Raw genomic sequence first — 15944 nt, forward strand, 5'->3', positions numbered from 1 at the left:
ATGGTTGGCGTAATCAGATTTTTCCGCACATATTCCAGATTCAACAACAACTCTTTCCACACACCTCCCGCAAATGCAGAGCGTGGCCACAGTGGGACACTGGCACTTCACACGGCCGCAGCTCCAGCCACAAGGTCAACGAGGAATGTAAATACATTTCCATGTTTGCCTTCCAGGGACTTGGGGTCACAGCAAGGCCTTTCTGCGTAGATGTGTCACACTGGAGGAGAAAAGCAGGAAACAGAAGAGGAACTGGATGCAGGAGTGGTGATCGATGACTAAGTCAACAGGATGATGAGGGTGGGGAGGAGGAGGACCTCATGTAGAAGTGTATCAAACGTCTTTGTCTCTCCTTCAGTCAAATGGTCACTGAGACCCCTGCTGGGAAAACGCACATTACTCATTAAAACTTGTCACCACATTAGACTGAATGAAATCGAGCACGATGATAATCGGACAGGAAGTTTTGTCATCGTGACACTGCAACAGAAGTGATTACTGATAGGAACATGTTCTAAATAGTTCCCATTTTGGTGCGGACAATTTTTAAAATTGTGGAAGTGAAGTTGAGAGCTGCAACATTTCTTGGGGGATAAGAATGTGGTGTGTGACCCAAGCTCTCCAGGCATGATGACCCTAGGATATGGAAGGAGGAGGGAGTTAATAAGATGACCCCACCCAGATTGCCCCGTCTGAGTGAATGCAAGCTTTCCTTTTTATATATACGTACTTAGGGGATGTCAGTTGTTGGCATTGTGGATATTTAAATCATAGTGGTTAATGATGTGACAATAGTTGTATTGAATAAATATTGATATTGTTTTGATGTGTAGATGCCTATAAACAGAACAGGTTTGCCGTGTTGGCCAAGCTACTTGAAAAATGTAGATTCAGCTAAAACTGTAATTTCACTATTGTGGTATACTGTAAAAGAAAACCTAATTCTAAAATCTTTGCATGCTTCTCCTATTTGATTTTTTTTCTAGATGTCAATTTTCAAAAGAATTATTTAAAAAGACGATGAATGTTTTAGAGAGAAATTAAAATTGATTAGAGTAACATAAAATAGCATGAGTCAAGGGCCATTCAATACATATTAAAGTAAGGTGACCTGCTCATTTTTTTAAAGGTGTTCTCAAGTGTTTTGAACAACAACAATAACAAGTATCTTCAAATAAAATTAGGACGCAACTAGGTTTGGCGCCATCCAAGCTGGTACCGCCCAATGCACACACACAGCTTTCCCTCGGGTGCGGAACACTCGGCACACAATGCAGTTTGAGGAGTGTTCAAAAGTGTTCACAGTTATTTGCAATCATGATAAATATATATTCATTAACATCTCAAGTAGTCGTTTTATTAAGACTATAAAAATGCTGTTTTTAGGAAAAAAACTTTCTGCCCTGAACTGGTTCATATTAATTTTTGATCTTTGACAGTCCAGTCCATATTTGGATGGGAGTGTTCTTCCTTCAGTCCAGTTTGCATGAGGTCTGGTTTTCAAGTCACCTCTCATATAACAACTATAAGCATAAGTCATATTTCTTTACTGACATTATTGACGGACGAAGAAGCAGTCAAGTATAATTTTTAACTAATGCTGCAGTGAGTTGTTAGCATTGGTACTACATTGAAGAAAAGACCTCGTCCACAAGAAACCCCTGAATGGAATTCTTTGTACCCTCACACTCATGTTCTCCGCAAAATATCAGCAAAGTGTTATATTTGAACTAACAAGTCAAGTTACATTCATGTTTTAGCAAAATGTAAACCTTTTCAAATTACGCGTAAAGCATTTAAAATCAGGGTTTGGTTTCCAGACACCAGTTTGATGTGACTCATATGGTTGAGTTGTTAGACTCTAGGCTGTTCTTAAAAAAAGGCGGTGGGGTGTGTGGAGAGGGGGGGGGGGGGCTTGCAGTGCTTCCAGATGTGGTCTGCCAGAATATCAGGAACAAAACATCTGTGCGAACATGAATGGTGAACACCCTGCACCCCGTGCCTGCAGCAGAGCACACGTCAACTTTTGTCACATGCTAGCTGCTGATGTGGCGCAATCATGTAATAAGTGTGATTCTTTGTTTGTGTGCATGCATTAGCAAAGCGTGTCTATACTGCCATAGTAATTGTGACGTACACTCAATGGGTGACTCACCATAAACTGTAATTCATCTAACTGCTGTCAGTAAAATCCATGGCAAGTGTTGTGTGAGACAGTATGAGCTTTTACATGCCACGTTTTTTTGTGCTTCTTTTTACATGTGAGCGCTGAACGTTTTCTTACAGTATTTAAAAAGTGTCCACATATAAGTGGAAGCGGCCTTGAAACAAAATAAGATTTTGGGGTGTGTTCCCAACATTGCTGTCTTGTTGCTTAGGGAGCCTCATAAGCCATCACTGTGCAATGACGCCATTTGCTGAAATTTTCATTGGCTCTAAAATCACTTTTATGCAAACGCTAATGCTAACGTGTTGCCACCCAAAAATAACTTGTTTGGAAACAGGAGTTGTAGCTATTTTGTCAGGATGCATGGTGTGGTGGAAGTGATAAAAAGGTGGACCCATCTGCAGGAACTGGAGCCAGGAGATTAGACAGGAAGAACTTTTAGTGTGTAAAAACAACAACAACAGCAGCAACAAATTGTGGATGGTCACAAGTTATAGAAAAAAAGAACAACAAAAAGAACAAGCATGTACTCCACATGCCCCGCAGCAACTGATGAGAACCCAACTAGGAATGAACAAAGACTTAAATGTACTCTGACTAATTAGAGGACAAGAGGATGGTGAGAACACCAAGGAAAAAAGGAGGCGACACAGCTGGTACTGAATAAGCATAAAGTACAGAAAAAGATATTTAAAAACCATTTTCCTCATTTTGTTATTACAAAACACAATAAAAAAAAATTCCTCAAAATTCTACACATACTAACTTGATGTAATTTTTTTTTTTTTTATTCTTTAAAAAAATACTCATGATGTCCTTAACTTTTTGCTTCTCAATCTTTAAAAAACCCAACACATTGATTATTGTATAAATCATAAGACTTGGCACATTCCGATTTTGCCAACTTAGTGGTACAGGGCCGGAACTATGTGGTGGCCATGGTCACCCATTGTCACTCTGGCCACTCCCTCACCGAGGGCAAGACTTTGACACCTGTGACTTTTCTACCATTTTTATATGAATGCAGTATTCTTAGACACCTTGATACTAAACCACAATTAATTTAGAGTTTATGCATATTTAAAGAAAATAAAGTCTGGCTACGCCTCTGGTGGCACTGTAAATTTAGTCCTGGTTGCAACATGCTGTTTTTTTCGGCGTGACTCCGAAAGCCTAAAAAGAATCTGCAGGTTCTAGATCAGGGATGGGCAACTTAAATGATAGAGGTTGCCACAATTTTGCATTAACTGCCTACGTAGCTGCTAGGATCAACCTCACCATTATTGATAAGTCCATAGTTCTACAGATGCACCACTGGGGATGTTCTGTTCTTAAAAAAATTTGAGGTTCTGACCAAACTTAATTTATGTCTGAAGCTCATCTGGGACATATACACAATATCTCGCGGGTTCACTGGCGGAAGCAGGGACGGGAACTGAGGGGAAATAGCCCAACTGAATAAGGGTGTGGACAGAGCACACAATTGTAGAAAGAGAGAGAGAGAGAGAGAGAGAGAGAGAGAGAGAGAGAGAGAGAGAGAGAGAGAGAGAGAGAGAGAGAGAGAGAGAGAGAGAGAGAGGGAGGAGGGCATATAAAGAGCGACACCACAAGGCAAACTTCATCTTCTAGTCTGTCCCGCTTCCTCAGACCTCACAGCAAACGCCCATCTCCCTGCCCCTTCGCTCACTCAGAATATCACCCCCTGCATGTGCTCCCGTCCCACTCTGACCATGTGGAGGATGAACGGCATCTCTATCGTCCTGGTGCTCTGCACAGTACTGCTATGCAGTAAGTTACTCATTACAATATTTCATTTTAAAATGTACCTTTTTGATTCTATTTACATGAATGTCACTTTCTTCTGTTTCTCTTGTCATTCACGCATGTGGATTTGGGGTTTATGTTCTCTTTATTTTGGTTCACATTCTGTTGCCTTGGCGACCAACCTTAATTTGTTTCAATTGAATTCTGGATTTTGTTTTGTTTTGCTTTCGTGAGTAAGGCACTGACGCTCTAAGCAGATATGGTTTGTAACACAGCTACAGAGTGTAAAAAGGATCTACTGAAGTAGTTAAATTGTTAGTAAGACGTTTTTTGGGAAACATTGTATGGTTTGTGAAGATGTTTGGCAGAATGGTGGACCCAGACACAAAGAGTCTGCTCAGGAGAATAATTATACTTTGTCTCCTGTGGTGCCCTTGCGTGCGGCGTGTGCATGCTTGCGGCATGTGTGTGAGGGGCTTAATACTAATTGCATAGTGATGACTACATGGCTTTCATGCCTCTCCAAATTTCAACGTGTCTAAGTTCAAAGACTGTGTAAAATCTGGTGTGTTCTTGACCAGTCTGCCAGAGTGATGAAAAAAGCTCAGGGACAACTTTGAAGAGGAAAAAGATGACGAGATGGTTGAACATGCAGCTCGTTTGGAGAATAATGACTTGTACTGGCTACATCAGCCGCTTATCCGAATTCAATTTACATATACCAGTACATTCCAGCCTCCATTCTTTGCTGACGCTACCATCACACAGACCTGAAACGTTGTTGTCACTGCGCTTTATTTGGCAGCCCAGTGTGAACATGCCAACAGGCAAGCAAGCGCATGTGACACGGAAGAAAAATCAAAACAATTTTGTTGGTATCAACAAGAGTGCTTCAAAGGCTTGATGTTTGAGGTCACAGTCTAAATTGAAGTTAAGCGACTTCTATGCCGCTAATCTGCTGCAGATCAGGAGGTTTAATTGAATCCACATTAAATTTAGTAGCGGTGATGTCATCAGCTCCTCAAGGGCGAGGCAGCTGACCGAGTCATTTTGAACATCACTTTGTTGTGTTCACAAAAAAGAAGCAGCGAGCATGCATCTCTCGGACTGACTCGACCACGAAGTACATTCAGAAAACAAAATCACACAAGAACAAACAACTCCAAGTCGCTCCACATCTTCAGTTGGCGGACATTGTAGTAAACTTGATTGCTGAGCGCGATTGTGTTTACTCACGCAAACATGACTCCAACACACAGATGGGCGGATCGCTCAACTCTCATTCCATAGTTATGCAGTTTGTAGGAGAATTGAAGGCAGTTTTGGATGATGTCATTTGACCCCTCCTTTAGCGTTACATTTTTTTAGGGGGAAAACCCAAACTGTTGAAGGATGTGGGGGTGAACCATGTTCTGCTGATCATCTTCCACGGCTCGCTCTTTTATAATGAAGTCAAGGTCGAAGGCAAGTGGTGACAATCAGTATTTGAATGAACCACGCCGTTCCAAGATATTGGCTGAGGGTTGGGAGTTTCCAAAGTGTGCAGCACATGTGATTCTTTTAGCATACCCTTGCCAGTAATCAGTATGTCCTTTGTGCTGTGAATGCGTATCATGTGACCATGCAAGATGGTGTAAGCCACGGACACTCAGCTGACACAAAACTGAATGAAATTGGTAGTTGTATTGGCCTTTCAAAATGAAGCTGTACACAATAATATATAAGAGAAAATATGACTCTCAATTAGCACCGGCATGTATTTATTTCTCAACGCATTTATCGTCCCATCATCATTTTATCATGACACCATCGAGTCAAATGTGAAAACGTTTTGAGTCTCATTCAGTGAATTTCTAAAACATTATTACGATTGATTTTATGAGGCCATTGCTCTTGACTAACATTCTTTTGGCTCAATTGTTTTGATTGTTAACTTTGCGTCAGATGCAGAAGGGCGTGGGTCTGTTATGTTATAAGCCTTTGCAATCTTAAGTCAGGCCAGGGGTGTGGATTTGCTTGGACCCGAAGTTCCAGCCTGATCCAGCAAAGTAATTAAACGTGGAGTCTGTGCGCCGTTAATGTGCCAATTATCCGAAAGCCATCGCTTGCGGCGAGCTAAACATGTTAAAACTCAAACCTAATAAAACAAATGGTGTCCATTCTGTTACCTCATCCGTCAGCCTTTGCAGATATGACAATCTCCTTTGTTTATGTGATGCCAGCTCAAAACGTATTTACCATAAAAAAAAAATCCTCCATCACAGCCAGCTCAATGGTCATTCAGGAAAAGGGTCTGACTTGGAGAAGTAAATCATCTAATAACAACATTTACCCAGTCAAACAAGCCTAATGAATAGCAGACTTTGCGATAAAGGTGAAACTTTCCTGTTCCAATTACTGCAGTCCCGGTGAGCCTTATTGTTCTTTGTTCCCCAAGCACCCTGCAGCACAACCACATGATTTAAGCAGTGTAAAGACAAATAGAGAGCAACACAACGTTCTCTTCTCGTGTTTCACCTCAACTTTGGGGGGACAATTTGGTGGGACGGCCAACACCATGACTGAGCTTACAGTCAGTCAGCGAAGCAACGAAAAGGAAGTCTGTCATCTCCACTTAATATTGACTGGGGCAGGGTTATCTTTGCAAAGCAAAGATGGCTTACCTCAGGGGAGGAAAGTTTTTAATGAGACTGGCCAAACACTTTTTTTTTTTCCCCAAGACGACACAAGGTGCTCAGATTGGTTACCAGCTTATAAATACTCACTGTATGACCTCCATATGTGCTTTAGAAAGTTTTTCTTCTGTAGTCCCCGCCCCCCCCCCTTTCCTTGTAATAGCTTGAGAGCCACAATCATATCCCCAACCTGATCGTTCCACGTTATGGGTCTGTGAGTCTTTTTACAACCTTCACCACCCCCGCCAACTTAGTTTCATGTAAGAGCAGCAGCTGGAACGGAGCAGTCCACACACACATCTGCCGACTCTGACACAGCTGGCGTTTCCACTTTCTTGTCCTCTTACAAAGTGGACAGACACTGGTTTTGAATTTCAGGCGATATTTTAATGAGTGAAGTATGGGGGTTGAATAAGTTTAAAAAAAAAAAAAACTTTCATATCTTTCTTAGGGGTTCGGTCTGACTTTAGACTTTAGAAGCTTAATGTTGTAGAACCAAGAAAAAAATAATTATTTGAGCAAAATTGTATTGCTATGATTACAGTCAAGCGGGTCTGTAGGAACATTCCCAAATAGGGAAAATCGGCACACAAATAATTTTCAAGGCCATGAAATTGTACTTGTGAATATGAGTAAAGCGTTATCTGTTGCCCACACGGCGTTCGCCTCGGCAGGTCACCCCGTGGCTGTGGGAGTGCTGTGACAGACACATCCTGCCCAAGGATGTGCATTGATACATTCCAAAACCAAAATTGTTGTTAATTCCTTTCATTCACCCCCCGCCACTCTCCCAACTCCAAACGGTCTTATGTTTGGTTTAAAAACACCAGGGGTGTGGACTGGGTGGAAAAGTCAACTTTTACCAACCTTCTGTGTGCGAACAAAAAGAGTTGTCAATTCATGGATTCAAATGGTGTTTGAGTATTTAAGGAATCTTTATGGGTGTCTTTTTTTCATAGTGTGCCAAGATGTTGGGTAGTGACAAGTTCAGTAATGGGGCTGCAATGAGCACCCTAAAAATGTGCTCTGGTATTTATTGGTTTAGCCATCAGTACTCACACAGCATTTTATTAGATTATCACAAAAGTCATACTGCTGTTCATGCTAATAGCGTAACTCTAGAAATGGTTTCCTATCTTGAAAAATAGTTTTTTTCTATACTAATCTTGAAAAAGATTGTTAAATTTGTCATTTGTAGGAAACATTTTGTTCGACAAATACTTCTCAAAACTCAATTTTAATGTATGCTAGCTAACTCGTCACGATGCATGCCAGCTAACGTTTCTCACTAATATTTGATCATCTTATCTTGCTTTAACACCTACACCATTTTCAAAAACCTTGTGAAAATTGTGAAATAGACCAAAAAAAAAAGAAAAAATGACATCATTTTGGTAATGTGTGATGACTGATGAGCACATCTTTTTCCTTCACTTATCACTGTGACCCGTACAGGACAGTTGTTTGGCCTTGGCAGAGATCCGCTCTGAAAAATTCACATAATTTTTGGACTTTTTAGTTGCTAGGCAGACACATCAAGCAGACAACCACTTGCGGTAAAATATAATTGTTAGGAACCCAGGATTCTCATGTTGTGGTCAAACATATTGTCTTTCTGAGTAAAGCTAACCAACAATCATTTTAGAGACTGGCAGCTTTATTTGAGAGGCGAGTTCAAAAAGAGCCAAACATGTAGTGGTTGCAGCCTCTAAAACGGGATGAATTACGGGTTCTATTTGATTTATCGTGTAACACAAAAACTCTTTGATTTCTGACCGATTGGTCATTCAAAAGAGGATGTGAAGATGCTACTGTGGGCTTCACTTGATTCACCTGTTTTGGTTATTTGATACTTGAAGGAGCCCAAATGAAAAGCTGACCAACATGACCTTGATGGTTATATACAATTGATTCCTGACATAGTATAGTTGAGGAAGTATTTACAAGCCGACATGGAAGGTCGTCTCAAGGGTCTTCTCTGGACATCTGGAAGCAACACGGGGTGTGGCACAGAAAAGAGAGCCAGGGCGTTGTCTCGATATTGTCTGGGTGGAGGTCAAATCCTAAATCCTTAAAGCTGCTCACGCTTCTCCCTTGTGCATGAAGTCAGAGCTTTCTCAGTTTTCTGCTGCCTCACCTTTCCCACCCCAAGTCCAAACTGCCTGACCCAATGCCCTCAGAGAGGAAGTTGGCTTTCTCTCTTGACACCACATGCAAAATGCCGATGGTGTCCCCTATAGTCTTTCAGAGCAGCCCTTTAATCGAGTGTGACAGTATTTGTTTTTACGGGAATTTCCATGAGGTTTCCCACCCTGTATATTTGTGTGAGGGTAGTAGAAATGGTAAGGACAATGAGTAATATCCATGTGGAAGTTAGGTTTTCTTTTTGTTTATGTGGCTGACGTAAAGTACATCTATGGAATGTCAAACAAGCTGTGATGTGTCATGGGCGTTAGCATACAAAAGTCACAGGTCACCATTATTTCAAACCTTAGTGCTTTTACTAATATTATTACTAATAGGGACAAAATTATTTTAGTGTGACATCAGCTTACACTTGAGTAACATCAAGTATCAGCTCTTTGAAAAAGACCTTTAAACCACAAGTATCAAACTCAAGGCCCGGGGGTCAGATACGGCCCGCCACATCATTTTATGTGGCCCACGAAGACAAATTGTGCATCAAATTCTTACTTTACTAAAATTGCAAATTGTGGTCACTTTTAAAATTCATCTTTTTTTAAATATTTGAACAGTCTAATTTGAAAACGAGTTATTTGTTAGTTTGTTTCATAGCTTCTGCTGTATATAATATGAGGTGTTCATACATTTATTTGGGGTGACAGTCATAATGGCCCTCCGAAAGAAGCTATGACTACAATGCGGCCCGCGAAAAAAATGAGTTTGACACCCCTGCTTTAAACCTGATGTATGTCCCAAAAACCACCATGGGCCCCACATGTAGGACTATTTTACAGTACTTCGATCATTTTTTTTTTTCCGAAAGGGTGTCTTTTAATTATTCACTGTTAGATTTGATTATTTGGGATGAAAAAAGGTATCGAGGAGCTGAAAAGTGCAGAAGGGCGTGTTTGTGAGGTAGGGCCCACACACACACCGGGGTTGTTTAGTCCTGTTGCACTGAACCCTGCTGTATTTATCCCACTGCCACACACCATTTGGGTTAGTGTAAAAGCAAAACCCTGGTTCTCCTATGACAAATGTACCATCACTCCATTATTATTTTGTCAAGACAAAAAAAAATGGTTGCATGGAAGCTTCTACACGCTATCATGGGTCTACACTGCATCCTCTCTTCTACTTATGGTTGGTGGCATGCCACATCAAAAAAGGCAGGCTGGGAGCTTCACGTAGCTCGGGAAATCTGCTTCATGTTGCCAATAGTGATCATCGTGCGTGTGGTCTACATCATACCAAGTACTGTATTCACTGGTGGAGATAGGATCTTTGTTTCCTGACAAAAGTCAATTGTCTGACCTGGCTCCTGGGAGGTCGAAGCATATTTTAAGGGATGGGTAGTGCCTCCCTGCTCCCCCCTCAGCTCCACCAGTGACTGCATTTATCTTAGTAGAACATGTATATGGGTGTGAATGTGAGTCTGAATGTGAATCTGTGTGTGTCGTGCCTATGATGGGCTGGTGATCAGGCCAGGGGGAATCCCCGTGCTCACAATCAGATGGGATAGACTTCAGGCTTCCATGTGACAACTGGAAGGTCTGTGAGGGTAGACACAAATTACTTGCATTTTTATATGGCATCAGTGTACAGGTACAGAGGTCTATACGTGTCTTCCGATTAGTTTGAGAACACTCCATCCATCCATTTTCTGAATCGCTTCGTCCCCACGGGGGTCGCGGGTGTGCTGGAGCCTATCCCAGCCGTCATCGGGTAGTAGGCGGGGGACACCCTGAACCGGTTGCCAGCCAATCGCAGGGCACACAGAGACAAACAACCATTCGCACTCGCACTCACACCTAGGGACAATTTGGAGTCTTCAATCGGCCTACCAAGCATGTTTTTGGCATGTGGGAGGAAACCGGAGTGCCCGGAGAAAACCCACGCGGGCCCGGGGAGAACATGCAAACTCCACACAGGGAGGGCCGGAGGTGGAATCGAACCCGCACCCTCCTAACTGTGAGGCGGACGTGCTACCCAGTGCCAGAATTATTATACCATCACTCCTCATTCCACAAGCAATGTCTGAAGATTGTGCCTCAAGTTTGTCAGTCACACCAAATTTTAAAGCTGCTGTTCTTTCTCTAAATTTGCAGATGGTGTAGTGGGCCAAGATGATCTCGTAACAGCCACACCGGCAAGCGATCCGGCCGCAGATGACAGTGACGGTAGGGGCCCGGATGTGGCAATTGTGAAACTGGAACCAATAACAAAAATCGAATGTGTCCTTTTGAAACAAATTCATATGAGCATGTTTTTGTCTTTTGCTGCTCTATTGGTTCCAGATTTCATATGGTACTGTAATGGAACCAGTAAGACTGAGTAAAGCATTATGATAACTACAAATATGAACTACTGTGCAGTTGAAATTTCAACTCACCAGTGACACTGAACAAGCAGCAAAACTAGATGGAAAAATGCATTTGCCTGCATGAATTAACTTATCCATGTTCTCTCAGTCACGACTATGGCAATGGACTCGAATGCCCAAGCAGAGACCACTGCTGCTCCAGATTCAGGCGCCGTTCCGGTGGTGGAAGGAGACCACGACGCAGCTGCTGCAAATACGCCTTCCTCAGAGACCGCTGACAACCAAGAAGGTGGCGCCTCGGGCACCACGGTTAGCACTCCTGGCGATGATGACACAGCAGTCGTGAAGTCGCACGATTCGTCTGACCCCATTACAGCAAAGGTGAACGCATATCTGAAGAGATGTGTTTAAAACTTTTGTGGACAACGTCATCTCATGTCACTTCTTGTCTCTACAGCCCGTGGTGGTGTGTGTCGGGAAGGAGGACATTGACGAGAGTAAAGCTGTCAAGGCTATGGTCTCCTATTCTGACTGTGTGGGTACACTGCACTCATTTCTTTCACAATACGAATTAAATAATCATTTGAGACATCAGATGAGGTTTTGCTTTCCATCATATCAACCCTTTTCGTTTCATGCAACACTTATAAAACGGAAGCCTTTGCAAGGCAATTCTTGGAAATTCCTCAGGCATTGTAAATCATTGGCCTGAAAAAGGACTAATATTTCCTGTCTTGGTCTGGTGTCCATAAGGCAAAAGGAGGAGGTGCACGGGTGCGGTTCTTTTTTAGCTCTTAACTTTTCCTAAGCTTCTTTGAATTTAAGATTAAAATGTTTTTTTTTGTTTATTGTTTTATTTTGTCAGGAGGAGAGAAAGCAGTCTGACTCAGCCTAATTACATGCCAACAAATGAAAAGGTCACAGCATGTGATGTCATGTTCTGGGGTGAATCTGATAAGCAGTTGATTCTTCGAAACATTCGGATGATTTATAGACAAGGCACAGGGCACATTATAAGCAAAAATAGATGTAATATTTGATCACAGGTTATTGCTTGATCCCATATGACATTTTCAATGAATTCCAGTCATATGACACAGCAAAATAATAAGCTATTCAGGATGAATGGCACTTTTCAGATGTGCATCCAGCTGCATAGACGTGAAGAATGGTTTGGTCATGAAGCATGTAATAAAAGAAGAGCAGATGAATGAGTTTACTCCAGGAACTATTTCTCTAAAAAACTGTTAAACCATAAATCACAGGCGTAGAGCAGACATTGTCAACTGGTGGTCCGCGGCCCTCTAGTGGTCAGTGGCGGTAATGCAGGTGGTCCGCAAAATTGGAAAAGGAAAACAATTGTAATATTTAAAAAAATATAATAGATTTATCGTCTAGACTTTATTCATTTTCCAGCTAATTATGTGAATCATTGACCCATCTAAATGATGTCAAATGTAGCTGAGATTCCCCAAATAGACATGCAGCCTGTGTAGGTCCATCCTCCTTCGGTGCAAAACAAAATAATATTCCGCCAAAGCAGTGGTCCCCGAGTTGCTTCTTGGTTATATTGGTGGTCCCTTGGACAAAACCAGTTGTAACCTCCTGGTGTGGAGCATTGCATCAGCGGCTACTGCATCCTGCTGAACTTCAAATTCCTCATAAACCGAGAGTCCAGTAGGCCACACAAGGCCAAACTGAGTGCAAGAGAAACGTGATCCTCCACATGTGACACAGACAGATGGAGAAGAGCGTGGGTTCCATGGGAGTGATCACAAATTCAGCCCTCATTCGTTTTTCTCCTCCATGCCTCACAAAATCTGGATTGTGCAGCTGCAGGCTCCGTCCCAATTAGTTGCGAGTCGGGGTTTGCTCACAAGCGTCTCCTGGGAGCAGAGAGAGACGGCTGGATCACATTATAGAAAATGAAGAGTGATCCCAAGTTTTGATTGCGTAATGAGGTGATATCATCATTCAGGACTAGGCGGAGGAAAGTCAGCAAGTATTCCATACAGCTGCGGTCAACTTTTGTGACGCACACAAGAGCCTCCGTGCTCTGAGAACATTCCGGGAATTTGTCTTTTGGCCCCAAAATCCACCCTGGGGAACAAATGTGAATATTTTTTAAGATATTTGCACAAACAAGGGACCTCAAAAAATCACAGTGAAGTCTTCAACCAATATCCAAATCAGAAATTTATCTGCAATTTAATTTCTCTATTTTCAGATCGAGACGAAGTACATCCTCGAACAAAGCAATCTCCAGTGCTTCATTGAAAATTGTCATATCAAAGTCCACCAGGAGGGACATAACATACAAATGGTCAGGAGTGATGGTGGGTAACCTATTTATGGAATGAATTAGCAGAGACTTCATTTTTGTAATTCTGCTATATGTTGGCTAAAATCTGTTTTCTCTCTCTATGTGAAGGCCAAACAGCCACTCTGGTTGAAGCACTCCACGGGGAATTGAAAGAACAGGTAAGCGAGAACAAAATGCTTGGCGATAAGACTAACCGAGACTTCATAATTGCTCCTTGGTCCCATTGTGGTTCTTGGTCAACAGATTTGCCTTGCCGCTTGTGTTTCTCATTGGACACACCAAAACTATCCAAATGTCTCATATGCAATATTCACTTCTATATTTGCAGCTGGGAGTGACAAATTTGGAGCAACCGACATCCTCATCATCATCCTCATCAGGCCGCTCGGTATTTGTGGGGATTCTGATCACCGGTCTGCTGGTTGCCGCCGGCATTATTGCTGGTTACTGCAAATGTCAACGTCGAACTGGCGCCAAGGGAGTCAAATTGGTGAGTAGTTTGATGAGTGAGACTGCGGTGGCATGCACCTCCGCCAACTTTGACAAGTGTGGTGAAGTGGAAGTTTGCATACTTAATTCATGACAAAAGCCGTTTGATATTTTAGTGGTGTCACAATTAAAGAGACACTTATCATATTGACAATAATCTATGACCGTATGAATTTGGAATGTTTAATGTTCTTTGCTCTCTTAGCAGGCAGAGGAGGCTTATCCAGTGGATCAGGAGAACCAGGGGAACACCCTCGTGTCCGTGGCTCCGCTCAGCCCCCCGGCAGAAACCCAAGAGAAACCCAACGTGAACGGGGAGACTCTCGAAGCCGCCAAGACCGAGTCTCCTCCCACCAACGGCCACTCCGCCGCCAAGACTGCAGACACTGAGATGTGAAGCCCTCTTTAACCTCACACACGCACACACACATACACACACAGAATTCAAAACGCAATTCAGAACCAACTATGTAGTCATCGGGACAGCCATATCTTCCCTTCTTTGGCGGTGTCCTGCAACAAGCATCAGGAAAACTAGTCGGATAATGATGAAAGTGGCAGTGGTGGACGTTAACGACGGCTCACTTCCTGACTTGTTGACGGCACTTGAGCTAGAGTTGGGAGACGAGCGCTTTCGGGCGGGGCCGGAATGCATTTTAGCATGACTCACCCTCCACCGGGTCCCGCGAGAGCCGCAGCAGCTTCACACTGCCGACACCCATCAGCCGGCGTGTTGGGCGCTCCACCCTTCCCACTAGAACATACGACACATACACACATGTGCCTCAGTCAGTGACGAAGTTTTACTCCCTTGAATTATTGAGCATGTTGATGTGTGAAAGTGTGTGAGTATCATCCCGACCCCATGCTGGCTTCTACGGCTAACTGTATGCATGCATGACTTCATGTGATCTAGTTTCCATTCTAATGTAAACGTGTACAAAAGATATTGTTCCGCTGAAGTTCAACCTCATCATTTTTCACCACAAGTCACGCTGCCAATGTGCCTTAAGGGGCAGGTTGAAATTCACAAGATTAACTGACTGTATAAATGTCTAACTTGGCAAAGCTACTCATCAGTGTTATTTTCGATTCATTATACAGTATTGTGTATACAATTTTTTTTTAATCAGTATTCTTATGAGCGGTGTGATGCAATTGTTTTTTTTTTATGCTATGAGCAAGTCTGTTGTTTTGTTTCAACGTGCTAGTTTTGGTTTGAAAGCTGTTGGAAAACACGAACGCCGTGGCTCATTTAACAAGGAAAACAAATTACATGGGGGTGCGTGGGTGACTTTTTTTTTTTTTTTTTTACATTTTAGTTGCAAGAGCTTCAACACAGAAGAAAACTACTGTTTTGAATGTTAAACTGGAAAACAATTTGACCTGATTTAATTTTGTATCGTGTCATTACTCACATTCCAGTCTTTTTTGTTTCACAAGCAGACTTTTTAAATTAGATCAAAACAATCAAATAAATGTTTTTTTTTATGATGTGCTTGTTTTTCTTCTCTTTTCATTGAAGCTTGAAGATTGCCTGTTGAGATATGAGTAAAACTGGATGAAACATTCACTACACACTGATTACAAATTTTTTTTGGGGAATATTGATTCATCTCCTGCCAAATAATAATTATTATGATTCCCACAAATGAACAAACAAGAACAAAACCTCGTAAAGGCACATAGGCCACTAAGAAGTTGTCAAAGCCTAAATTTACATCAGTTCTCTAACATGCTTGGTATTTACAATCTTGAAGCCCATAGGATTACCAGTGGGCTTGTATAAGTGATGACATCACACATTTGTTTAGGCGGGGCAGTGACAAACTCCACCAGCTGACCCCCCCCCCCCACACACACACACACACATACATACAAACACAATATAAATATACAGTACCTCAGTCCTTAGTTTCCCAACTTGACTTCATACACACACACACACACACACACACACACACACACACACACACACACACACACACACACACACACACACACACACACACACACACA

At 42.3% G+C, this 15944-nt stretch overlaps 1 protein-coding gene across 1 annotated transcript; it reads left to right on the forward strand.

Annotated features, from left to right (window-relative positions):
• The first annotated feature begins 3770 nt into the window (after positions 1 to 3770).
• si:dkey-261h17.1 lies at positions 3771 to 15264 on the forward strand. Its single transcript, XM_037239770.1, has 8 exons — positions 3771 to 3955; positions 10899 to 10970; positions 11262 to 11494; positions 11571 to 11648; positions 13341 to 13449; positions 13545 to 13594; positions 13765 to 13926; positions 14131 to 15264. The coding sequence occupies exons 1-8, from the start codon at positions 3874 to 3876 to the stop codon at positions 14320 to 14322; spliced, it is 978 nt and encodes a 325-aa protein (XP_037095665.1). The 5' UTR covers positions 3771 to 3873; the 3' UTR covers positions 14323 to 15264.
• The last annotated feature ends 680 nt before the right edge of the window (positions 15265 to 15944 follow it).

The sequence above is a fragment of the Syngnathus acus genome, chromosome 2 (assembly GCF_901709675.1).
Source record: "Syngnathus acus chromosome 2, fSynAcu1.2, whole genome shotgun sequence".
NCBI classification, from domain to species: domain Eukaryota; kingdom Metazoa; phylum Chordata; class Actinopteri; order Syngnathiformes; family Syngnathidae; genus Syngnathus; species Syngnathus acus.